This window comes from Schistocerca cancellata, chromosome 1 (assembly GCF_023864275.1).
Source record: "Schistocerca cancellata isolate TAMUIC-IGC-003103 chromosome 1, iqSchCanc2.1, whole genome shotgun sequence".
Lineage (NCBI taxonomy): Eukaryota > Metazoa > Arthropoda > Insecta > Orthoptera > Acrididae > Schistocerca > Schistocerca cancellata.
The window spans coordinates 1,261,382,155-1,261,409,870 of NC_064626.1; the positions used below are offsets into that span (position 1 = coordinate 1,261,382,155).

At 38.6% G+C, this 27,716-nt stretch overlaps 1 protein-coding gene across 1 annotated transcript in view; it reads left to right on the forward strand.

Annotated features, from left to right (window-relative positions):
• The window catches only part of LOC126144709 (Down syndrome cell adhesion molecule-like protein Dscam2), a 458,008-nt gene extending 430,518 nt beyond the window's left edge, over nt 1–27,490 (forward strand). Inside the window, exons 29-32 of the mRNA XM_049915510.1 lie at nt 1,499–1,669; nt 23,384–23,504; nt 25,133–25,273; nt 26,885–27,490. Of these exons, the coding sequence (XP_049771467.1) occupies nt 1,499–1,669; nt 23,384–23,504; nt 25,133–25,273; nt 26,885–26,936 (485 nt within the window). The 3' untranslated portion in view covers nt 26,937–27,490. The remainder of the gene's footprint in view (nt 1–1,498; nt 1,670–23,383; nt 23,505–25,132; nt 25,274–26,884) is intronic.
• Nucleotides 27,491–27,716: the final 226 nt, after the last annotated feature.

Here is a 27,716-nt window from a genome sequence, read left to right on the forward strand (position 1 = left end):
CTTCCATAAATGGCCACACTCCACACAAATACTTTCAGAAACGACTTCCTGACACTTAAATCTACACTCGATGTAGGCAAATTTCTCTTCTTCAGAAACGCTTTCCTTGCCATTGCCAGTCTACATTTTATATCCTCTCTACTTCAACAAGCATCGGTTATTTTGCTCCCCAAATAGCAAAACACATTTACTACTTTAAGCGTCTCATTTCCTAATCTAATACCCTCAGCATCACCCGATTTAATTCGACTACATTCCATTATCCTTATTTTGCTTTTGTTGATGTTCATCTTATATCCTCCTTTCAAGACACTGTCCATTCCGTTCAGCTGCTCTTCCTGGTCCTTTGCTGTCTCTGACAGAATTACAATGTCATCGGCGAACCTCAAAGTTTTTATTTCTTCTCCGTGGATTTTAATTCGTGCCCCAAATTTTTCTTTTGTTTCCTTTACTGCTTGCTCAATATACAGATTGAATAACATCGGGGTTAGGCTACAACCCTGTCTCACTCCCTTCCCAACCACTGCTTCCCTTTCATGCCCCTCAACTCTTATAACTGCCATCTGGTTTCTGTACACTCCCTGTATTTTACCCCTGCCACCTTCAGAATTTGGAAGAGAGTATTCCAGTCAACATTGTCAAAAGCTTTCTCTAAGTCTACAAATGCTAGAAACGTAGGTTTGCCTTTCCTTAATCTCTCTTCTAAGATAAGTCGTAAGGTCAGTATTGCCTCACGTGTTCCTACGTTTGTACGGGATACAAACTGATCTTCCCCGAGGTCGACTTCTACCAGTTTTTCCATTCGCCTGTAAAGAATTCGTGTTAGTATTTTGCAGCTGTGGCTTATTAAACTGAAGATGACGAAACTCATTGTAATGTGGTGACAAGACAATGTCACAACTCTGGTGATAATACAAAAAGTGTTCATTATTCTAACAGATGTATGTTGGAAGAAGTAATATGTTTTGTGAATCTTTGTATTGTGCACTTTTGAAATTTTATCAGTTAACCTCTCCATTAAACACAGTCTTTCTCTTTAGGTGTCTGCCACTGGAGTTGAACAAGCCTGTGTGTGACACTCTCAAGCATTTTGAATAGACCTGTTAGGAAACATGCTGCACTTCTCTGGATTTGTCTGCCGTATTAATTCTCCCTTATAAGGATCCCAGAGTGTTGAAAAATATTTTAGAATTGGTGTAATGAGGATTTGTAATCTCTGTTTCATGGGACACTCACCTTCCTTTAGTATTATTCCAGTGAATCTCACTCTAGTATCTGCTTTTCATACAACTAACTTTGTCTGATTATTCCACTAATGGCTTCCAGTAACATGGTCAAGTGAATCAAACTATTGAAATGTGTTTTTAATTGTCAGACATTTGTTCATTAAAATATATGAAAAAGTTTAAATAGCTTAAAACAATTTAAATTTTTTGTGTCTGTCATTATTTGTATCAAATGAAGAACTTCATTATTTGATTTTCATTGCTTGTTTAAGGGGACAATGAGCAGCAAGCACTAACAGGCAGTCTCCACAGGAAAAGCAATGTGAAACGGCATCACAGCAAAGCTGATCTGAGTCAGAACTCAGAATCTGACACAAGTGGTAGTCCATCTGCAGTTAGCAGTTACAGAGTGCCCATTAAGCAGCCTACAGCAAGAAGTTTAGGTAAGTACCATTGTGCTGATAGATTCTGTAACTTCCGAACTTACTCTTCCTGTATTTAAATGTGCAACTGTACATTATCTGATCAAAAGTATCCAGATACATATTAGTGGACACTAATGTGAGATGTATCCACCCTTCTCCTTTATGACGGTTTGCAGTGAGGTTCTTGAATGTTTGTGGAGGAATGGCAGCCCATTCTTCCTCAAGAGCTAAAACCAGAGAAAGTAGCGATACTGTATGCTAGGGTCTAGAGTGAATTCGATGTTTTGACTTGTCACAAAGGCATTCCATTGGCTTCAAGTTTGGACTCTGGGCAGGCTGTTCTATTTCAGGAATGTTATTGCTCATAAACCTTTGCATCACAGATGCTGCATTATGACAAAGGGCATAGTCAAGCTAATACAAAAAAATCATCATCTCCAAACTGTTCCTCCAACACACGATACACAGTGCCATAAAATTGTTCATATCCTTCTGCATTTAGTATTTTCTGAAGTCCAAGAAAGGGACCACAGTCTAACCATGAAAAACACCTCCGTATCATAGCAACTCCACCTCCTCCGTACTTCACTGTTAGTACTGCATGTAATGGCAGGTAGTGTTCTCCAGGCACTCAGCAAACCCAAACTCTTTCATCAGATTGCCATAGAGTATAACGTAAATAATCACTCCAAATCATTCGTTTCTAGTTGAAACATGTTAAATTGCCTCAGGTGATTAAATTTAATTTGATTTAGCATTTTTGCTGCCAATCAACAGTTCTCCAACTATTTATTACTGATCTAAGCATACATCAGTTTAATCAGAGAGAAAATAACAGCCAATATGCTACCCTACAATGTAATGTAGAGCAAACTGGTAGACACAGTAAGTGGAAAACTAACACAGATGTGTGACTAAGTGACGACACAGACCTGCCTTCTAGTGCTGCATACTCAAAGTCAAGCCACACGTACTTGATCTGTGAACCTTACCTGACCCTACCAGTTATACAGTTATTTATATGCTACACTCCCATATGTGAAACCTGTTTACACTTTGCTTTCACATAACAACACCCCAGAAGAATTTTGTAGACCATCAAAGAAAGAACAAAGTAATCTTATAAAATCATACTGTACTGTTGAAGCCCTGCGTCCTCCAAATTGGTTAATGTACATGCTTTACAATAATTATGTAAAACTGCAAATGTACTTATCACAATTAGTGAAGCATGTGCAACTGAAAATTACTTCCATTGCAAAGGTCCTTGTGCCTCCAGCAGAATAGTTACTCATGTATAAAATATCATGGTGGCACTCTCTGCGACACCATTAATGCTCTCTGCACATGGGATTTAGAAATAAAATACTAGGATGGTTCTGAATATGCTAACAGTAAGTCATACAGTATTCTCGAAGACACAAAATAATCTAAACCCATATTCATGGCTTGATGGTGCATTACATGACATAAGCTTTGTCTAAATTTGCAAAATACTGCCACAGATAGAATATGCTTTCTGAACATAATTTAAGAGCACTTCCATGTTACTGTACTTAATCAGACATTGGCAACTTAAAATGAGCAAAGACAAAGACAAAGCTTATTATATCAGCAAGATGGGGCTGCCATTTGACACACATCCTATCTCAGCAAATACCTGTTGTGATCCCCCCACAATAGTCTGTTATCCCAATTGTAACTTTCTTTGGCTACAATACCCTTTACTAATACTTCCTATACTGGTTCCTCCTGTGGAGACCCTTACATTAAAACACTTGAAATAATTTTCCATTTAGGTTAACTCTTACATAATGTAATTTTCTGATGGACTGTTTTTCCTTCCTTGTGCTGCACAACCTGGGAAGGGTCCACCTGTTTGTTGCCATGGGGTGTCTGTCCATACGAACTATGTTGAACTTTTGTTTCTTTCCCCTTTTGTATTCTTACACCAGCCCTCCAGACCTTCCGATGCATTCTGAACCACTGACATAATGGCTTGACATTTTTGGGCGCTCCTTCACCCCACCATGTGACAAAGGCTGCTTGTTGTTGTCACCCACTACCTTCAATTCTGATTATAGTGGTCTGTCAAAAGTCAAATATTTCACAATCACAAGCTCAGATCATGATGCTGTTTGCACCAGTTTCTCGTAAATAAAAATCCACAACCATGCAGCTTATGTTTCTAACTGATTTCTCATCTCTGTAAATCCATAACTTAAGACTTTGTAATGAACAAGATCAGTGGGACGACGTACCACTGCCATGTTCCACAGTAATCCAATGATCTGTGACGTCACTCATTAATCCACTTTAATCATAACTTAGCAATGATTGGAATGTCAGATCCCTTAATCGGGCAGGTAGGTTAGAAAATTTAAAAAGGGAAATGGATAGCTTAAAGTTAGATATAGTGGGAATTAGTGAAGTTCGGCGGCAGGAGGAACAAGACTTTTGGTCAGGTGAATACAGGGTTATAAATACAAAATCAAATAGGGGTAATGCAGGAGTAGGTTTAATAACGAATAAAAAAACAGGAGCGCGGGTAAGCTAATACAAACAGCATAGTGAACACATTATTGTGGGCAAGACAGACACGAAGCCCACGCCTACTACAGCAGTACAAGTTTATATGCCAACTAGCTCTGCACATGATGAAGAAATTGATGAAATGTATGATGAAGAAGAATATAATAATTCCAATCCCAAAGAAAGCAGGTGTTGACAGATGTGAAAATTACCGAACTATCAGTTTAATAAGTCACTGCTGCAAAATACTAATGCGAATTCTTTACAGGTGAATGGAAAAACTGGTAGAAGCCGACCTCGGGGAAGATCAGTTTGGATTCCGCAGAAATGTTGGAACATGTGAGGCAATACTGACCCTACGACTTATCTTAGAAAATAGATTAAGGAAAGGCAAACCTACATTTCTAGCATTTGTAGACTTAGAGAAAGCTTTCGACAATGTTGACTGGAATACACTCTTTCAAATACTAAAGATGGCAGGGGTAAAATACAGGGAGTGAAAGGCTACTTACAATTTGTGCAGAAACCAGATGGCAGTTATAAGAGTCGAGGGGCATGAAAGGGAAGCAGCGGTTGGGAAGGGAGTGAGACAGGGTTGTAGCCTGTCCCCAATGTTATTCAATCTGTAGATTGAGCAAGCAATAAAGGAAACAAAAGAAAAGTTCGGAGTAGGTATTAAAATCCATGGGAGAAGAAATAAAAACTTTGAGGTTCGCCGATGACATTGTAATTCTGTCAGAGACAGCAAATGACTTGGAAGAGCAGTTGAACGGAATGGACAGTGTCTTGAAAGGAAGATATAAGATGAGCATCAACAAAAGCAAAACGAGGATAATGAAATGAGGTCGAATTAAGTCGGGTGATGCTGAGGGAATTAGATTACGAAATGAGACACTTAAATTTGTGAAGGAGTTTTGCTATTTGGGGAGCAAAGTAACTGATGATGGTCGAAGTAGAGAGGATATAAAATGTAGACTGGCAATGGCAAGGAAAGAGTTTCTGAAGAAGAGAAATTTGTTAACATCGAGTATAGATTTAAGTGTCAGGAAGTCGTTTCTGAAAGTATTTGTATGGAGTGCAGCCATGTATGGAAGTGAAACATGGACGACAAATAGTTTGGACAAGAAGAGAATAGAAGCTTTTGAAATGTGGTGCTACAGAAGAATGCTGAAGATTAGATGGGTAGAATGTAACTAATGAGGAGGTATTGAATAAAATTGGAGAGAAGAGGAGTTTGTGGCACAACTTGACAAGAAGAAGGGACCGGTTGGTAGGACATGTTCTGAGGCATCAAGGGATCACAAATTTAGCATTGGACGGCAGTGTGGTGGGTAAAAATCGTAGAGGGAGATCAAGAGATGAATACACTAAGCAGATTCAGAAGGATGTAGGTTGCAGTAAGTAGTGGGAGATGAAGAAGCTTGCACAGGATAGAGTAGCATGGAGAGCTGCATCAAACCAGTCTCAGGACTGAAGACAACAACAACAACATGATGTAATAAAATAAATCATTAAGGTAGTGAAGGGAGACGAAAATTTAATAGTCATGGGTGACTGGAATACAAGAGTAGGAAAAGGGAGAGAGGAAACGTAGTGAATATGGATTGGGGGTAAGAAATGAAAGAGGAAGCCGTCTGGTAGAATTTTGCACAGAGCATAACTTAATCATAGCTAACACTTGGTTCAAGAATCATAAAAGACAGTTGTATACATGGAAGAATCCTGGAGATACTAGAAGGTATCAGATAGATTATATAATGGTAAGACAGAGATTTAGGAACCAGGTTTTAAATTGTAAGACATTTCCAGGGGCAGATGTGGACTCTGACCACAATCTATTGGTTACGAACTGTCGATTAAAACTAAAGAAACTGCAAAAAGGTGGGAATTTGAGGAGATGGGACCTGGATAAACTGAAAGAACCAGAGGTTGTACAGAGTTTCAGGGAGAGCATAAGGGAACAACTGACAGGAATGGGGGAAAGAAATACAGTAGAAGAAGAATGGATAGCTTTGAGGGATGAAGTAGTGAAGGCAACAGAGGATCAAGTACGTAAAAAGACAAAGGCTAGTAGAAATCCTTGGGTAACAGAAGAAATATTGAATTTAATTGATGGAAGGAGAAAATATAAAAATTCAGTAAATGAAGTAGGCAAAAGGAAGACAAACGTCTCAATAATGAGATCGTCAGGAAGTGCAAAATGGCTAAGCAGGGATGGCTAGAGGACAAATGTAAGGATGTAGAGACTTATCTCACTAGGGGTAAGGTAGATACTGCCTACAGTAAAATTAAAGAGACCTTTAGAGAAAAGAGAACCACTTGTATGAATATCAAGAGCTCGGATGGAAACCCAGTTCTAAGCAAAGAAGGGAGAGCAGAAAGGTGGAAGGAGTATATAGAGGGTCTATACGAGGGCGATGTACTTGAGGATAATATAATAGAAATGGAAGAGAATGTAGATGAAGATGAAATGGGAGATATGATACTGCATGAAGAGTTTGACAGAGCACTGAAAGACCTGAGTCGAAACAAGGCCCCTGGACTAGACAACATTCCATTAGAACTACTGACGACCTGGGGAGAGCCAGTCCTGACAAAACTCTACCATCTGGTGAGCAAGATGTACGAGACAGATGAAATACCCTCAGACTTCAAGAAGAATATAATAATTCCAATCCCAAAGAAGGCAGGTGTTGACAGATGTGAAAATTACCGAAAGATCAGTTTAATAAGTCACTGCTGCAAAATACTAATGCAAATTCTTTACAGACAAATGGAAAAACTGGTAGAAGCCAACCTCGGGGAAGATCAGTTTAACTTAGAAGAATGATTAAGGAAAGGCAAAACTATGTTTCTAGCATTTGTAGACTTAGAGAAAGCTTTTGAGAATGTTGACTGGAATACTCTCTTCCAAATTCTGAAGGTGGCAGGGGTAAAATACAGGGAGCAAAAGGCTATTTACAATTTGTACAGAAACCAGATGGCAGTTATAAGAGTCGAGGGGCATGAAAGGGAAGCAGTGATTGGGAAGGGAGTGAGACAGGGTTGTAGCCTAACCCCGATGTTATTCAATCTGTATTTTGAGGAAGCAGTAAAGGAAACAAAAGAAAAATTTGGAGTAGGAATTAAAATCCATGGAGAAGAAATAAAAACTTTGAGGTTCGCTGATGACATTGTAATTCTGTCAGAGACAGCAAAGGGCCGGGAAGAGCAGCTGAATGGAATGGACAGTGTCTTGAAAGGAGGATATAAGATGAACATCAACAAAAGCAAAATGAGGATAATGGAATGTAGTCGAATTAAATCGGGTGATGCTGAGGGTATTAGATTAGGAAATGAGATGCTTAAAGTAGTAAATGTGTTTTGCTATTAGGGGAGCAAAATAACTAATGATGGTTGAAGTAGAGATGATATAAAATGTATACTGGCAATGGCAAGGAAAGCGTTTCTGAAGAAGAGAAATTGGTTAACATCGAGTATAGATTTAAGTGTTAGGAAAGTCGTTTCAGAAAGTATTTGTGTGGAGTGTGGCCATGTATGGAAGTGAAAAGTGGACGATAAAGTTTGGACAAGAAGAGAATAGATACTTTCGAAATGTGGTGCTACAGAAGAATGCTGAAGATTAGGTTGGTAGTTCACTTCACTAATAAGGAGGTATTGAATAGAATTAGGGAGAAGAGAAATTTGTGGCACACCTTGCCTAGAAGAAGGGACAAGTTGGTAGGACATGTGTTGAGGCATCAGGGGACCACAAATTTAGCATTGGAGGGCAGCATGGAAGGTAAAAATCGTAGAGGGAGACCAAGAGGTGAATACACTAAGCAGATTCAGAAGGATGTAGGTTGCAGTAGGTACTGGGAGATGAAGAAGCTTGCACAGGATAGGGTAGCATGCAGAGCTGCATCAAACCAGTCTCGGGACTGAAGACCACAACCTCAATTATTACAGAAGTGTGGATTATCAGGAGCTGCTTGACCATTGTACCCCATTCTTGTTATGTCCCTACACACAGTCATTATGGTTGCTGGACTGCACATAGCACTTTGTCACTTATGAGTAGTTCCTTTTGCTGATTTCATGTGTTTTTTAAAAAAAAAAATCAACCTTCCCATTCCTCGACGGTCCCTTTCCATCAGTAAATGAGATCTGCCTACTCTTGGTTTCTATGTGGTTATTCCTTCATATTTCTGCTTCACAGTCACATCACCAACAGTCATCTTGGGCAGCCTTAAGAAAGGTATAAATGTCACAGATAGATTTGTTACTCTGGTGACATCCAATGCTTAGTCCATGTTTGAAGTCAGTGAGCTCTCCTCACTGACCCATTTTGCTGATGCTACTTCTCTAATGACAACACATTACTGCCTGCCTCTTTTTATACTGATGGGTCCACTTCATGTGGCATCTATTGGTCAGTTCCACATTACATAAGGATATCATGTGCATCAGCTTCACAAATAGATAACTGGTAGAACATTTAACACTCTGTTGCTCATGCGGATGACACTTATCATCCTCGTAATTCTCCAACTCATTTTTGTTTGACTAGGTGTTATTGAGTTCGTACCATTTTCAGTACCTTTCTGTTAACACTTCATCTGTTAGCTTCAGCTATCACTGGATTTTAGTTACGCAGGGTTGCATTGTTTATGAAACGTTATAATAGCTTGGAGGGCACCGATCATCAGCTCAAGCACTACTGCTACAATCGGAAACAAAGTACATGTATGTTACTTTCGTACTTTCCTATATTCAATCCAACTTTCACATGCATAATTTCAGGCCTGTAAGAAGAAATTACATTTAATTTGCTTTTACCCAGAAAACTTATATATGAAGAGTAAGTATTCTCTATACTTTTACTTAGTGGAACAAATATCAAAGGTAGAAAAGAAAGACTAGGACAGAGTTTAGCAGAGATAATGATGTATGACTGGAATGGTTCCATGAGCTAAATGATATTGCTGACTCAGTGAATGAGGATTGTGTTTATGAAAGTGGTCATGATTCAGCAACAGAACAAGAAGTGTGAAAAATGAAGAATGTGAATCACAGGAAAAAGTATTTTGAGATGACATATTTTTTAGGAAAAGATAGAATAGCTAAATTGTGGAAAAGTAAATATCCTACCACTGTTAAAACAAGATCTTGTAATATTAGTACGCATTTACTTGGACCCAAAAATGAAGCTCATATATAACAGACAGAAATAGATAATACGGAATTAATTTTGGATGAAAACATAATCTCCCTTATTACAACATGTATTAATATTTACATCAATGATGTTTGTGGTAACTTTTCTAGGGTAAGGAACCCTAAAGGAACTGATGTAATAGAGATCAGAGCTTTCATAGATTTGTAATATCTGTGTGGATCTCTAAGACATTCTAGGAAGAGTTTATCAAAGGTGTGGGATAGATCAAAGGGCAACAGACTCATGCTGCTTATACATGAATGAAAACCAATGCAGCTTTCACTTCAGATGTCTGAGGTTTGATAGTGTCTTTGATATTGTGCTACCATTTGAGACCCGTCCCTCCTTTGAGTCCAGAGAGGACAAGGGTGGAATAACACCTTGGAGCTGGTAGGATTGGACACACAGGTCCAGGAAGGGAAAGCAACTGGACACTCTCTAGTTAAGACAATTATTTAACAGTCAAGGTTATGCACTCTAGTTAAGACAATTATTTAACAGTCAAGGTTATGCACAACCTGTTACTGAGCAGTAAGAATCTTAATGGATAGATAGCTTACAGGCATTCGACCACCTGGAAATACACAATAATCTTTACAGCACAAGTTACCTAACAGGCACTTGGCCACTTGAAAATGCTAAGTGGATTTATGGTTCAAAATACTTATGAAACAGCAATGACAAAAATTCAACATGTACAAGCATTAGTTCATTAAAAAATACCCACAGAATAAAGAGAAGTTACTCAAAATCTCTGGTAGAAAATTACAAACAGAATAAAGACAAGCTACTAAAAGTCATGGGTAGTTGCCAACTCTTGGGAATTAGATTAGCAACAAATAAAAAGCTCACCGTGCATTAGCTGACATTTATTCAAATTCCAGGCTGTTGCCCATTTGCAAGTGGTTAATTCCTATGAGCACGGCTCATTTAAAAGAAGACAGAATAAATGTTGGTTGATAGGTAGATCAGCAACAAGTTAATAGCTCAAGGGCAGTAGCATCTTCAGACACTATTAAATTTTTAATTCAATTACTGGGCTTGTAATAATTTTGAAACACTGAATTCCTACGAGCACAAACTTATTGAAAAGAACAGAGAATTAGGAAAAGTTACTAAAATATTGGATGGCAGTGCGCTCTTGGAAAACTGGATTGACAGCAAGTAAATATCTCATTGCACTAGGCCAAATCGACCCCTCCATCCGAGAGTCAGACATCTGTTTTCATGCCATGCTTGTTGTCATCACACCTTCATCTGTCTCCCACTAACACCATCTCTCTGTCTCACCCACAGATTGCACTCCCTTAATTCCTAGCCGACATGCGCTAACCTCTGTGGACATCCTCTACCAGAAAACTTAAGGGTGTGAAAATTTTAACCACCTGATAAGGACCCACGTATCTTGGCAGCATTTTATTAGTACATCGCTTGCACCCTTACTGTGTCCCCAGATGTTCCTGATGAACGCTCTCTCCTAGTCTCACAGTTGCCTCGTGCCTCCCCTGATAATACACTTGAGCCTGCCTACGGTGTGCACTCATGGTGTTTCACTGCGTCGCCTTCCATCTGCTCCTCAGTCTGTGGGGGTGCACACGGTCTGCACTTCATGACAGGTATTGGTAAAGACCAGACTAAGCCACTCCAGTGATGAATCCCAATTCCTCTGCAAGTTGGTGTTTCATATATTATCAGGGCTGATTTAAATTACAATTTATGCGTATGGCAAATGATGGTTGGGAGCTAATAGGGCATAGTCATTACATGCCTAATTCCTCAACTAAAACAGTTTCTTAGTGCATGGGAAGGGCCCCAAATAGTTAGTAAAAAGCTTATCGAGAGGGTGGAATTCACAGGTTGATTGCAAAAAACCACCTGTGCTGTTGTTGTCAGGCTTTCCTCTCTTACAGTCCTCATATCTCCCCAGAAAATTCCAGAAATCTCATTTTACATCTTTCCAGGCCATTTTTAATGTATTTTAGCGGATGTTTTATTGACGCCTAAATGCCGCACACACAAAAAGTCTTGGAAATAGGTGAACACAACCAGGACTAGACTAAGTGGTAACCAAATCTTCTTTTCACCTTCCTTCTTTATCCTAAGACAGAGGGTCCCTGTTTCATTAAGTAGCAGTTGGTGCAACTCCCTCCTTCTAGCTCTGCTCGACTGCACAACTCGGGCTCTTTCTCTTGCTCTGACTCTAGATTACAAAAGACCCATGGAATCTCAGTCAGTACCATGGCAGGCACTTGGAGGCCAGCCACTCCCTCCCCCCCACTCCAACCCCCACCCCATCATCAGCAGATAATGATGCCAAGGCCTCTCCTCTGCCTTCCTCAATGTAGCTCAAACATACAGCTCAGTATATCATCCACCTTGTTTCCACCATCTATGATGTGCATTAACTCAAACTGAAAGGCAGATACTCAACTTACCCACTGCACTATATGTCCAGTTTTGTGGGGACATGCCAAAATCCAACTTAGTGCATGATTCTTAGTTTCCAGATGAAGTTTTCGATGTTTGAAATAAAATTTAAACTTTTCTAAAGCAAACAGCATGACCAACACCTCTTGCTCATACATAGAGTAGTATAATTCAGGTCCAACAGAGCCCTTGATGTGTATGCCAATGGCCTATGCCCTTCCTCTTGCTCTTGCAACTGTACCACTGTGAGCCCCCCCACATGTTGCCTTGGTCTGCACGATGGAAGGCAGATTGAAATTTGGCACTCGAAACACTTGGATATTACCCAGGGTCATCTTCAAGGTATGAAAGGCAGCCCCTTGGCTCTCCCCCCACAAAAACTTTCCGCCCTTCCATCACAGTTGGTATAAGGGTGCTCCTAACTTGGCAGTATTGGGCACAAACTGTATAAAAAAAATTGCCATTTCTATAAAATGGGTGATGTCTTCCCTATTTCGGGAAATTGAGAATTTATAAATGGCTCTGGTTCATGGTTGATCAATTTGAACTCCTTTGGATGACACAATGTGCCTGAGAAATGAAATCTCCCAATGTGCTCGAGAAATGAAATCTCCCGTCTGGCAAGAGTGACCTTGCTAGGTTTAACCGTCAACCCGGCTGCCATCAGTTGGGTTAAGACCTGCTCCAGGTAGCTGAAATGTTATTCAAAATTAGTTCTGAAAATGACCACATTGTCCAAATAATTATAGACACGCTGAAACTTTAAATCGCCAAAAACATTATCCAGCAGACACAAGAGAACTGCTGCTGTTGTGGCCAAGCCAAATGGTACTCAGTTGAATTCATAAAGATTGTAGTCGGTGCAGAAGGCTGTAACTGCCTTGTACTCCTCAGCTAAATGGACATGATAGTAGGCCTGATACAGATCCAAGACAGTGAAAATTTGGGCCCCCAACAACCATGTTAAACAATTTCCTAAGTCCAGTAGTTGCATTGATTCCAGAACAACCTTTTGGTCTAGCAGCTGGTAATTCATTGGCAGATGGTACCCAGTGCCATTGGGCACAGGAGTAACAGAGGGTTAATATTTACTGCATTCACTGTTCCTTGTTCACCTTCGTAACATGCTAATACTCTTTTACTGTGCAAAATCACCTTAGTTGATATTACAACTATTATTGGTGACTATGTCCTGCATCTTCCCAAGGTCAGCTCACTCCTGCACAGAATTCATCAAAACAAAAGAACTTCTGGGTTCTATTGAAGATGATTTCGTGCTTCAGAAGCTTGTGGTTTATAAGATCCCTGTGAGTGCAGCCGTTCATACATCGGACACACAACACGTACAGTCCAGGAGAGATGCACAGAGCACCACAGGTACACCCGTCTCTTACAACCTAATAAATCTGCGACGATGGCAGAGCACTGCATTAACACTGGCAGGGTGTCTACGACCCGGGACAACCGGGAGATCCGGGAAAAACCCGGGATTTTTGTCATCCGGGAGAAAACCGGGAAAAACCCGGGATGTTTTTAGAATTTCGGGAATTTTTCATTGTTTTAGTTTTCAGTTAAAATTTTGTAGTTTTTACTAGTAAGAACCGATACACTAACAAAGGATATTACTGTATCCCGCTACTGCAGAATAATACTTCAACAATAAAACATAAACGAGAGAAAAAAACGAAAATAACTTAAATTGCAAAGGAAATGCGCCTTATACAACGACGACACAAGTACTCATGCAAGCGTCTGCCGATTGAAAATGTGTCAAAGGCTTTAGGAAGACTATGCAGTGCTTCATAACAACAAATTGCCTCCAATGAGCATGAAGTCGCAACTCTTTACATTCGATTTCTTTTAGCAGTTAACGCGCGGCCTCGTGCGCATGCGCAGTAGAGTCACGTTTGAGTAGTAGATTCTCCCGCTTCTGTCAACACTCAACAGGAATGTGGCTGTTCGCTGTGCAATCAGTTGCAGCAAGCAGCTAGATACTTCTGGGAAATGGGGGCGCCTAATTCATATTCTTGAGGGAAAAAAAACTTGTTTCACAAAGCACCTAGCATCCAGCGCACGTTTGCCTATCAATTAGTCATATGATTTTGAAACGCTTCTCTGTTGGTTTTTGAACACATTTTAAGTTGATTTCTGAATGAATCATAAGCTGACTTTTGAATGCATGCATAGTGTACGTGATGTCTCTGTCAGGAGAATCCTCGTCGCATCTAGAAATAAACTTTCCACAGACAAAAGGGGACAGGTCTATACGAGCTGAGTGGAGTAAAGCCGAATGGATGAATGGCAATCGCTGTCTGATTATGTGGCTGATTGGGTGTGCGAATGATCAACGTTGTTATAATTATTAGCGAAATCCATAGATTCATACTATCAGAATGGAAATAAACGACTGACAGGAATAACAGGTGAGAAAGATTATGTATTGTCTTCTCAGTGTGTCCAAGAAAATGAAGTTTTGACAGAAAATGTTTGGCCAGATCGCTACACTAGTAAGGACCAGTAGTACAGTCCCCGGCTACCAGCCGCTTAAGTTCTATTATGGAAGTAACACAGAAAATGTGTTGTACGAACACGTAACAACGCCTAACCGGAGAATAATTGCGGGAAAACGAAACCAGTGATTCTGGCAGGGTTAGTGAAGTTAATTGGCGAACAAATTTTGACAGTGGCAGCAATAGCTACAAAATTGGTGATGACAGGATTGTTTGTTAGAACGAGGACGGAGAAGAAACGAGGACATCACCCAAATTATGGAAGAATAAGACGATTACAAATTTATATAAAAATTTCATAATACTAGTTTTCGATCTCATGCTAGAGAAGCTGGTGCATATGAATGAAACGTGAAACTATTTCCTAACATAAAGCTTTTTGCTTGTAGTAGGCCTAATAGTCATTTGATATTGATACTTATTGGATTATATTCTGTCGTGTTATAAAAATGACTATTTGTGCCAAAACAGTCTCGTTTATTTGGTGTGTTATTAAATTGTGCCGTATTAGAAAGGCCTATTTTGTTTTATCTAGCAGACAGTGACAAAATAGATGTAATCAGATCGAGAAACCACACCGGTCTTGGGTATTATTTGTATTAACAGCTTTTTCAGTATTAGATAACTACATTTCGATTTTCCATGTAGCAAAACGTTTGACAAACTTTGAGGTAAAAGATTCTTTTACAGAAAGGAAAACACGCCATGTAAAGCTGTAGCAAGATTAGAGAGAAAAAAATGCTAGGAGCTAAAGTTTGAAAAAATGTGTAATTTCTTGCTTATCTCTTGTCAGTACTGGTTTTATATATCCTATATTTAATTTTATGTCACACAAAACAGCAAGTTATTAACTAATGGGCAATGAAGAGTTCAGATTTTCCGAAGAGTTCTTGTTCTCTCGATTACAAATAATCCCATCCACTATTAATTGCGAGATTTTTTTTAAGAGAGGCAGGCTGCCAAACCGGCCGACTGGGAGCAGGAAAGGCACCACAGGACATTTCAATTTCCACTCTCCTGAATATAGTTTGGACGTGCAGTAGAAAAATGCTTTATGAAGAGGCATGCAACTGCACTTGGGCATACTTAAGACCAAATAATATGTCTTACATTTCCTCGAATACATACATTTTATGTTTCAGACTTTTCAGAAAGATGTGTGCTACAAGATGAACATATTTTGAAAATTCGATTTTTTTTAGTATTGACCCGGTTCGCAAATGTCGTAGATCCGGGGCTGATGCGCAGAGCAATCTGAGCTATAGTGGGTAGTCTCCACGTGACCCGTGTTTATGTTCAGTGATTTTGCTGTTTCCCCTTCGTTTACTCTCACGTCAAATGAAAACAAAACGGATCTCCGTGGCCGGGAGCTATCAAGTGAATTAAAACACATTCACATAATTACTAAAGGTTGAAATATGTCATTAGTTTCAGATTTTATTTTATTTCCACCTTTCTGACAGTCAAGCATTAATCGCCTTGTGGAACAATGAAGTTATTTTTGTCTGTTTGCTGAAGAAATTTGACTTTTGCTAATCTTTTCCACAGAGGCAGTCAATGTATTTGAAACGAAATGTTTAATTCCACAGTACTGGGTAGTTTCATCTGTTCGCTGCATTTCAAGTGCACATTTTCATTTTCTAGCACGTATGACATTATGCCATAATAAAGAACCAAACATGATATAATACAGTACTGGTGCTCCAAGAAAATTTACATCCTGAAAATCACACTTAAAAGTTTAATATCAGGTCGAGGTCTACGGTACTTCATTGGGAATCTGGACATACGAGTGTGCCTTTAAGTATACACTTTAAATGTGCACATTTTAATATGGTTCACGAAATTCCGATGCTCTTGCAGTATCATCTTTCACTGATGATCTTTTACACGTACGTACATATGGGCTTCCTACGTCATGATATCTACCCAAGCGCGGTGTCGCCTGTTACCTGAGCTCTCTGGCAACTGCTGAAACGAACCTATTTGTAACAGGTTGCGGGAAAATATTACGATTGGTGGTTTGAAAAGCGTTTCTTTCAAAGTAAATATCCTTTTACGTAAGTTGAACTACGTACAAGAATGGACCGTGAATTTATTAAATCACAAAGCGTTTGACTCTCATTTAAAAATCAAGTGTCTGATGACGAGCCATTTAGAAGCATTTCGAACCCTCGAACCCTGAAGATCAGACATTTATGTCATTATTAAAAATTTTACAGGCACATTTGTATGATATCTCTGAAAGTATAACACGCGCAAAAAAAATCAACAGTGTATGTGAAAGCTTAGCTTCTCTTGCAGCTTGAGACCAATATTTTATGTGAAAGCTTAGTTTTTCTTGTAACAACACTATGTATATTAATTTAAACTATTAACTTTCCCTGTTTGGCGCGCTACTTAACACTGATGTTGCTATTGGCTGACTACATCACGTGTCCTATGCTCTGAATATCCTGTCATCGGCTGGTGAGATCACGTGACGGGAGTTACGAACGGCTTACAAAAGCGCATCGAAATCTCAGTTTCAATGGTTCGGAAAGTAACATGCGGTGTTTGGTGGATTTCCAATGTATGTTTTCGTAATACGAAAATACGCAGCGTACATGATGCTGCACATCAAAGATATTTCCAAAACGTGTCTTCTTCTCTGAGTTTCGTTTTCTAAAGTGCCGGGAAATTGTACGCTCGTGTACAAAACCATAACCATTCAAAGGAGTGATGGGGGAAAATATACTGTCATCCGGGAGAAAGTGTGTTTTTAACCGGGAAATCCGGGAAAAATCTGGGAATTTTTTTTCCTTGTCCACGTAGACACCCTGACTGGGTACTCTATGGTGTACGTACGATAATGTTGAAATTTTATCCTCGACTTCATCTTTCTGGGGCTCAGTAATGACAGAAGCAATTGAAATTCAGTTAACAATGAATTTAATTAATAGAGATAGTGGCTTCAGCTTGACAAATCATGGAGTCCAGCAATGTCTGTAATTAAATCACAAAGACGTCGCGATGGTACAGCTCTCCGTGACACATCGATATCACCGTGTGGATCGACTGTGCAGCCATAGATTTAATTTCCAAGCATATGTTACACCTCTTTGCTGCCTATCGCTGTCTCTGGCACCTTGTGTATCTTTGGCCGCATCTGCAGTGGTTCGGTCCTCGACTTTCAAAGTACGGAGCAAGTGCTGGAGCATTAGTCATCTCAGCTCCCTTTGAAGATGGCGAGACGGTATCCAGCCAAAATCTTAGAAGAAGAAACTGAATTTATGTGGCTGCACGCCCAAAATTTTTTGGAACAGTCTTTACGCCACAAAAACATGAAGATGCACACCTTCCACAATAGTTTACTGACAATAGCCATGTAAAATATGTTTTAGTGAATCATTGCAGTTTTGCAAATAAAAATATTATAAAATCTTTTCAAATTGTTGCTTTCAATTGTGATTTATAAAAGAGTGAAACTCTAATTTCCTCATACTGTTGACGGTTTATTTTGCCATTTTTCTTGAATCCAAACGTAATAATTCTTGTGCTTTTCTTCATATAATTCTTCAAATCAGATTCTTATCTTTAATACATGAGGTAACTTCACAATACAGTGATAAAACAAAACTTAACTCAGTGGAGTCATAAACATGTCAGTGACATAACACATACTTAACTATACCTAGAATTAAACTGAGACTAAACACAGACTGTTCACTTGATATCAATTTAAGATCAAAGACTGTTAATATACCAGAGATGATTTTCAACAAAGTTACATTACTACACTGTGACATTAATTTTGTACATTAGAAAAGTAGAAAGTCATGCATTATTGTAAAATATAAGTTGTACTAACATTAATAATTATTTTATATGATTTTGTTTAACTTGAATGTAAAAATACCTGAATGACTAGTTTTTTAGAGTGCACGTATTTTTATGCAAAAAGCACACTGAATATTTTTGTAACTATCCAGTGAGATAAATAAATTGAAATAATGGATAAACACAATAAAAAGCAGCTCCCAGCAAAGGCCAAGAATTATGCAAATATTGACAAAAAGTGGTATTGAGTGATTCATTAACAGTGAGACTGGCATTGACATAGTTTGGAAGAGAAAAAATTATGCTAGGGTTGTTACAAGGTGGTGGTATAAAAAGTGTTTCCCAATGAGGTATTGACCGTTACTGCTTCTACAGGTGATGAAAGTGGGATGGTCAAAGGTCATCTTCATGAGATACACCTCCTAGTATGGCTGAGAGAAATACATACAGTAGCCAAATATGGCTTATCTTTCATAATCACAAATTCCCTCTTCATGGAGAGACTTGACTTAATTCTTTTTACTCCAATGTGGAGCGTAGGGCACTGACTTAATTCCTTTTACTCCATTGTGGAGCGTAGGGCTCATATTAGAGCTCTCCATCTGACCCTGTTCGTTGTCACCTTCTTGATGTTACTCCAGGAGTGGTCAATGGCTGCCACCTCAGCTTCAACAGTCCTGCACCAGGTCGACTTCGGTCTGCCTCTCCTCCTTGCTCCTTGTGGGTTCCATTCTTGATCCTGCTTTGGAACATGTTGCGGGCCTCTTCTCAGGGTGTGTCCAATCCATCTCCATTTCCTTTCTTATACGATTATCTCGGCTATCCGTTGTTGGGTGCATTGCCATAGTTCTTGGTTTGAGATAACATTTGGCCAGTGTACTCCCAGTATAGTCCTCAAACATTTATTGATGAAGGTTTGTACTCTTGTTTTAATTTGTGCTGTCACCTTCCACATCTCACACCTGTAAAAGAGAACAGATTTTACATTTGAGTCAGAGATTTTAAGCTTTATCTTCAACAGTATTTCACAAGATGTCCAAACTGGTCACAGCTGGGCAAAGGCCCCTTTTGCCTTTTTGATCCTACTTTCAGTGTCTTCTGTCGCCACTCCATGTTTGGAAACAATACTTCCCAGATAAAAAAAGCTCTCCACCTGCTCAGTCTCCTCTTCTTTCACAGCTAGTCCATTCTTGTTCTTACTGCTCATCCTAAGCTCTTTATTCTTAGCCATGTTTATTTTTAGTCCCACTCTCTGAGCTTCTGTTTCAAATTCCTTAAGCTTCTCATTCATATCCTTGAAAATGTGTTCCAGAAGGCAGATGTCAACCGCAAAGTCCAGGTCCTCAAGGTGATCATATAGAGTCCACTGTATACCTCTCCTTTTCTCTCGGGTTACCTCCTTCATCACACCATCTAATGTCATCAAAAACAGCAGTGGTGAAAGCAAACAACCCTGCCTTACTTCGGAATTTAAAATGAATGGTTCTGAGAGATTTCTGTCACGTTTCACCTGGAAAGTGTATTCTCTGTACATCATCTTCATGATACTGATGATCTTTGGAGGTACTACATAACTCTGCATTGTTTTCCTGATGGCTTCACACTGCCAAAGGCTTTTTCAAAGTCAACAAAACCCAGATACAAAGGAGACCAGTATTCCATGGATTGCTCAATAATGATCCTCAAGGTGTTGATTTGGTCTGTGCATGATCTGCTTTCTCTGAAACCAGCCTGTTCTTTCCTGAGCTTACTATCTGTGGGTACTCTGAGGCGGTTTAAAACAATCCTTGAAAATACTTTACTGGGTATTGACAAAAGTGTGATGCCACACCAGTTGTTACACTTTGTCAGGTCTCCTTTCTGGGCAACTTGATAAGGATTCCTTTCCTCCAATCTTCTGGGATGGTTTCTGTGTCCCAGATTTCTTGGAACAGGGGCAGTAACATATCTGCTGTTACTCCATAGTCTAACTTGAACATTTCCGCCACCACGCTGTTTACACCAGGTGCCTTGTTAGTCTTGCAGCTTTTAAGAGCTTGATAATTGTGCTCGTGCTGGGAAGTTGAGTATTGATTTGCAGTGCAGGCACTTCTTGTTAGTCTAGTTCCTCCTACTCTTGTTCTTCTTGATGGATGAGGGTCATACTGAACACCTCATTAAAATATTCCTTCCATCGCTTTAGCTGCTGCTCGCTGTTGGTCAACAGTTCACCCTCTTCGACTTCACTGGCTTACATTAGTTAAAGCTTTTCTTGGACAACTGTTTGGTGGTATTATATAGCTCTTTTGAATTGCTCCTTTCTGGTACCTCTTGAGCTCTTTCTGCAAGCTGTTCTACCCGATTTCTTATATCAGATCTAGTGCTTCTCTTCACTTGCTGATGAGCTTCATTGTACCTTGCCCTAAGGCGAGGTTTTCTTCATCGTCCCTACACTGGTTGATCAAGGCCTTTATTTCTCTTCTTCCTTCAGTCTTCAGATCAGATATCCATGGCTTCCTTCTTGTGTCCCAGAGTCCCAATACCTTCTCACTGGAATTTAGGAAGGTTTTCTTGATTTTATTCCACTTCCTCTCCACTTGTGTACTTGCCTCTTCCTCACTTTGATCCTCCACCCCCAACTGAGTATATCGGTTTTTCAACTCCAGCCAAACTCTTTTCTAATGTCCTTGTTTTGAAGTTTTCTAGTATTGAATCTTTTCTGCCTGCAAGTTGCATCTTGATGACCAGTAGCAGCAATCTTTAACTATACTTCAGGTATTACAAGATGGTGGTCATTTCCACAGTCAGCATCTCTTCTGTTCCGGACATCAAGAAGGGAATGCCTCCACATCTGGCTGATTGCAAAATGATCAGTCTGATTTTGTCTCTTGCCATCTGGTGAGAGCCATGTTATTTTATGGCAGTTTGTGTGGGAACACCAGTCCTCCAATAACCAGTCTGTTGTTAAGGCACATATCAATAAAATGCTCTTCATTGTCATTTTGGACTCCAGAACCATGTTTTCCCATAACTTTCTCTAACCCTTCATTTTCACAACCAATCTTGCCATTGACGTCTCCCATCACAATTTTTATGTCTTTCTTTTTGCTCCTGGCTAGAACCTCTCCCAATTGTCCATAGAAGTTGTACTTTTCTTTAGTGTCTGCTTCTTCTGTGGGTGCATAACACTGCACAAGATATATATTTCTTACTCAGGTCTTGAATTGATCTATAATAATCCGATCTGAGATTGACTTTCACTCTAATAACCTTCTCCTTGCTTCTTTTGTCATTTTCATGGTCTTCTCTTTCCCCTTTCCCTGAATACTGAAGTGTCTTCCCATCCCTCAACCTGAATTCCCCAAAATCATTCCATCATGTTTCGCTCAGTCCAAGTATTGCCAGTTTGTATCGTTCGATCTCCCTGGAGACTTGTTCCAGCTTTCTGTACTCGAACATTGTTCTCACATTCCAAAACCCCACTCTTGTCCTTGTTTTAAAGCCAAAGGTCGTCAACGAGGTGTCCTTCCAGTTTGCTCTCTTATGTGTTTCAGTAACAGTATAATTTTTATGAGGTGGGGTTGTTAGCCCCACACCCAACCCTCAAACTGGAGGACCAGGATTTGTATTAGGTTTGCTACCCTAGGGAAGCTGGCTTCACTATGTCTCTAGAGCCCTCACTGCCCTATGTTGTGGGACACATTTTGTCTGGCTCCTCAGTCAAGATCAATCCGGCTTGGGTGACCCTGCCAGTAGCTACGTTACCGCCGGCACAGCTCTTCACTTCACAGAAGCGCGCAAGCCCTCAGGCCCGGCACTGAAGGTGCCTACTACAAGGCGGTGTCCCCTGGGAGGGACATGGAGAGAGCTGAGGAAAATGAATTGCCAAAAAATAGTATAGCTTTCATAACAAGTTCCCTCTTCAAGGACGTAGGAGAGGAAGTTGTTTAGGAAGGTAGGAAAAGTGAAGTAGGCCAGTCAAAAGCTAGGTTAATAGGTTATGAGGGCATCGAGGAAATTCCACATTTCATTGTATAATTTTCATTAATTCATAAAGAAAAGAGCATAAAAGCAGTTGAACTGCTAACTTTGGAGCTACCCCTTGAAACAGCTTCAATGATGCCTCATCCACCTCCATTTTTTGTATTCCTTTGAATGATATCACAATCAGGAATGGTCAAGAAATAACATCTTCTTGTGCAAAATTTTTGTCTACAACCAGCAGCCAGCTGGATGATGTAATTGTGAAGTCTAATCCACTTAGTATGGTGGCTTGCCATTTTGAGTCCATCTTCAGTTTCCAATTACTTGCTAGTAAAAATCACAAGCAGTGTCTCAATGCTTATCTAGTCCCAAGCTCACATAAGTAGAGAAATCCCCTAACAATATGCATAATCTTCATGAGCTAGTTTCCAGTGATAAAGCTCTCTCATTTGCAGTATGTCATTCACAGCCACTTCTTGGAAAGCATTTGTCTACTTCATTTCATTCATGTGCACTATATCATACTCCACCTATCTATCTTCATTTTCATATATCTAGTTTGTTGATAACATTGTAACTTCTGCGTTTCGACAGTTCAGAAAATCCAAAACACACTGATTAACAGACATTTAATGATGTAAACTATGCTTTTAAAAGGTATCTATGTTAGTACAGTCACTTTTCATTAGTCTATTCAAAAAGAAAGGGAGAAAATGCTACATTGTACTAAGTGCCCACACTAATGCTTATATAAGGCATTATTAAGATGCATATGCTGATGGGACTCAGAATACCTGTTCCAGTTGTAATTAAGTGCAAGTTTTGCTGTCTTGGTTTCATTAGTAGACTGAAGCAAATAAACGTTTCATAGTAGTGAAATAATAAACACTGCTAAAACATGAAATAAAAACTATTATCTGCCACAAACTTCTCAATTATTTTAAGACTGTGAATGGGGAATTAGTGAACAATTTGTAGTATAAGCATTGAAAGTGAAAGCAATACCTTTCCTTTTGCAGTTCTACTTCCTTGTTTGGGTTTAATCAATTATCTTTCAATGAAAATTCAAATTTCTAATAATTCCAGATGCAGTGGAATATGTTTTTGTATAGTTTTCAGAAGTTCTCGAGCCCTTCAGTGCATAGGTGATGATTGTTGTGTCAGTACAGTATTTGCAAGCTAGTGTGTACTGTAGGTCTAAAGTTGATGCACATGTAGCAGTGCTTAGAAGCTAATACTTTGCTTATTATGAGGCACATGTTTACTAAATGAAATATTTTACAGAAATTTATCGCCTTGACTCAAGTACTGAATCAAATGAGACTTCACCTGTTCCCCACAGAAGACATACTCCTCAGCATTATTCTGTCTGCAGCAGCAAGAGAGGAAAGCAGTCGCTCGCCAGGTAGTCAAGGTTTGTTTCTAGAAATTGTATACAACTTCATGCTATTCTTATAAAGAAAATTCTGTGTATCAGGTGCTTTTTTTTAGGTTTATAGAAATGAAAAAGTCAGACTTTCTTCATTAAGAATACAAGATAGAAACTACATTAGAGGACAGTATTCACTTTGGTGGATGCAACTTGTTGCAATTGTTGTGATCCATCTGCGGAAGTTAGGTGCCTTCTGGCACAGAGGGTCACAATTACTATACCAGCCTACTTCCTGCTGCAAATACTTCAATTTTCACCAGATAGCATATCCTAAATTTGTAATCTTGATCATACCCAGCTGTCGTGAGGTCATGAGGAGACCTCAGAACAGTTGGGTCCTTCTCACCTTGAGGGTCTGAGTGACCTGCACTTCCTTTTTAACCATTTCCTATCCACTGATCTCTCCAAGGAGGGAACTGTTAGTTCCAAAGTTATGACTGTGAATGTACTTTTCTGTATCTCTGTTGGCAGTTATGTTGCTCTTCAATGATTGTTGTTCTGGATACTCCCCATGTTCCATTCTCTCATAACACACATATTCAGATTATTTTCTCTGTACATTTTCTTCTCTCAAATTATATTTTATTTGCAAATCTGTCACACTTGTGTGATTCTGCTGATTGACTCTTATTCAATATTCATTTTGTTTCTTGTTTCGTTGATGGCAATGTTCGATTGTCAGTATTTCAGTTATTTTTTCTATGACTGTTGGTACAGAAGTTGTTAAATTCTCAAAGAGACAGGTGTGCTGGTAAGTTCCTACTTCCAGGAGGATCAACTCTAAATACTGGTGTTGGTTTTTAAATAATCCAGTGGTCTCTTGAATACCAGGTATATCCAGAGAGAAAATATTTTCTTCAAGAAAAGCTTCAAGTCCATTGTTTTCAGTCAATTTTACAATTACATTATAGTTTCTCCTCCTAGCACCAATACTGAGAGTTTTGCATCATGAAGATCTCTTCTGTCTCTATGAATTTGCCAGTACATTCTTTTTTATACATTTTTTTGTAGGAGTAATGTCATACCATTACAGTATATCTCTTGAATCTTTATTATTGAGCAGTCATTGCAATAATTTTTGTTTTATGTAATAATTGTGTGACCCCTAAGCGAGGCCTGTTGGGAGGTAGAATGTGTTTCAAAAAATTTTTGACAGTTTGGTAGTTCTTTCAAAACAACAGTCATAATACAAGTTCCATATTTGCCGAGAATTAGAGATAATTATCAAGAAATCAGCAAGCAAAAACTCATGATACATATCATTTTGAGATTTGGCACATTGTTTTTATGACATTAAGTTCAGAAGCATGAGACAGACCCATAGATTGTATATAACACTTAACCATAGTCTGATATAGAGTAGAGCTTTTAGGAAGCTATTTACTACTCTCTGTTTCCATGAAATTTAAAATTTACTCTACTATGTACAACCAAATCTCTTGTCTTTCTCTTTTTAAAATGTGTAACATTCTCAGTTAAGAAAGAAAGAAATATCAAATTGTCTTATATTCAGAAGGGTAATGCTACTGTGGTTTTTTCCCTAGTTGCACATTGATCTAAGAATACTTTTAATCATCTGGACAATCCTTGTTATTCAACAGCCCAGAATCTAGTTCTGCTGAAGATGAAGCCAGCTTCTCCAGTTATCAATTACAGCCCCCATCTGGATTCTCAGATAACCAAGAACTGAGTGAGGCTGAATGTGATCGAGATACCAGCCAGCTTGATAAGCTGCTTGCTAGGTATGTATAGTATTAATACATTGCTTAGTAATAAAATGCACAATGTGTGGCAATATCTGAGTGGTTTAAAGGTCTGAATAATAAAACTACACAGATAACAAAAAACCTACACTAATACTTTTGTCAGAAGAGAGGAAACAAGGAATTCCACTGAAGTGTAACTATAGTTTTCAAACAGGTGCTTAAAAATTAAGGTGCACCTTACAGTCCATAGCATCTTATAGTCCATAAAATATGCTGACAAATTAGTCGGGGGCCTTAAAGATTGTTGCCAAATTCTGAATGTGGCTTCCTTTCTGATCAGACCCAGCTTTTCTAACTGTATTGCATTTAGGAGCTCTTAAGATGTGAAACAAGTAAATTTTTTAATAGTTCTTTCAAAAGTTGGTTGTTTGCTTAAAAGAAAATAAGATGTACATTTGCAAAGTGTGCAATATTAAAATAATTAGAATTAATTTGACACTTTGGAATTTAAAGGTAGTCTGTTCACCAGTTAAAAAAAAGCCAGTTATGAGACAGGAAAGTGTAAAGAAACAATGTTGGGGAATGTGTTAAGTTCACACAAGCAACCTTCATTCATTGTCCTCTGTTACTAATATTTATTGGCATTTACTGTTGTCTGTTGACTAAAACCAAACTGTGATATTGTTACATTGATTTTATATGAAATTTTCTGTTGTTTTGTATATGATCCACACAGTTAAAATATGTCTGTGGTTGAGGGTTTTACCTCACCTTTTATGCACTGCTAATGGAATTATAAGCTTAAGACTTTTGGAATAATTTCTTCATCTTGTGATGTGTTTGTTAGAAAAGCAATGGCATTTTGATTTCATCTGTTGCTTTTTATAATGGAGTTACTGAAACTCAGTCTTCCGTTTTGGAATCATCATATTTATTTATGTATTTGTAAGGTTTGTTTATAGTAATTTGTGATCTAGAAATTTTAACAATTCTGGCCTCATGTGAGAGCACACATTTTTGGAATCCAAGCTGTTATTTAGCAGAGTGCTGGAGCTAGTATAGTGTACAAAACATACATTGAAAATATCAGAATTAATATGGGCACTTTTTCTTTAGTGGAATTATTCATTTCCATTTTAATAATATTCCATGTTACCCATAACTTTCAGAAAGTAAAGTATATTCATAATATGCCGTGCACTAGCAAATTCAGTACTATATTCATTCAATTTTCTCAGTTTTACTATCCTTTCCTTGGCCTAATCAGTCTTATGTGATTTGTCATTCAGAATAATTAGCAATATCACATGTTCATTTTGTTGTGGAGTGCATAAATGTTGTTATGGTGCTGCTTATTAGAATAACAGCTGGACTAGCTACTGTACACTTAACACAATTAATCAACTGTTTTAGCATTATCCAGTACAAAGTTTCTCACATTTTTCTTGTTAGTTTCACCTGGTAACTTTGTCAGATTAAATATCTAGATTTGTAGCAAGGAAAATTATCTTAACAAATTATTTATTCCAAAAGCTAACAAGTTTTCTGTGTCTTTTGCGTATGCTTCTCAGTGACTCAGTGCTTCTGCTATTCAGCAAATGGCCTCCATCATTTGTGAATTTATAGGCTATTATTCAACTGTTACAGGTTTAAACAACAAAAGGAAGAGGAGAGGCTTCAGTATACGATTCATGTCTGATCTCAACAAATGTTAAGATAAAGTGCAGTTTAGGTAAAGTGCAAATGTGGACAAAGTTATGTGATAAAACTTGTAGCCTTTACTGTTGTTGTGAAGTGTGGCTCTGCTATGAAATGAAAACTGCATTTTTCAAGAATCACGGATGGGTTAAGCTGGAACTGAAATACAGTCCATTCACATTAACACTTTCTTCCAGTTAACTAAAGGAACCAGAACAATGAAATATTCATAATACTTCAACTTTAACTGTGTATGGTATATATTATATATACTTCAATGAAATGCCAAATATTTTCTAATACATTATTTTTTGACATGAAGAAAGATGAATGTTTTCAGAATTTTATTTTATTAAAAAAAATGTGAACTTTGTCTGGAATATGTGGCATTGGAAGGGAGGTTTGAGACTTCAAGGTGCCAAATATTTTAGGACTACTTTATTATATACTTTCCAAAGACTGATGCATTGTACAGGTCAAAAGCTGTTGTGTGTTCAATTTTGTCTAATAACAAAGGAACAATTAATAAACAAATAATCTTGTCAGTACACATCTCCCCTGCACGTGTAGTAATGTAAATTCTGTATTGTCTACTGCTGCATGCATGTGAACCTAATATAAAGTTTCTACACAATTACATGAATAAATGTCTGTGCAGAGTGTCAGCTTTGGAAATAAAACAGATTTTTGAAACTTCACTGTGTTGTTCTTATTGTTCTTCTATTTTACACCTAACATGATAATTAATTTTCACTGACTGACTGGCTCCTTTTCCTCTAAC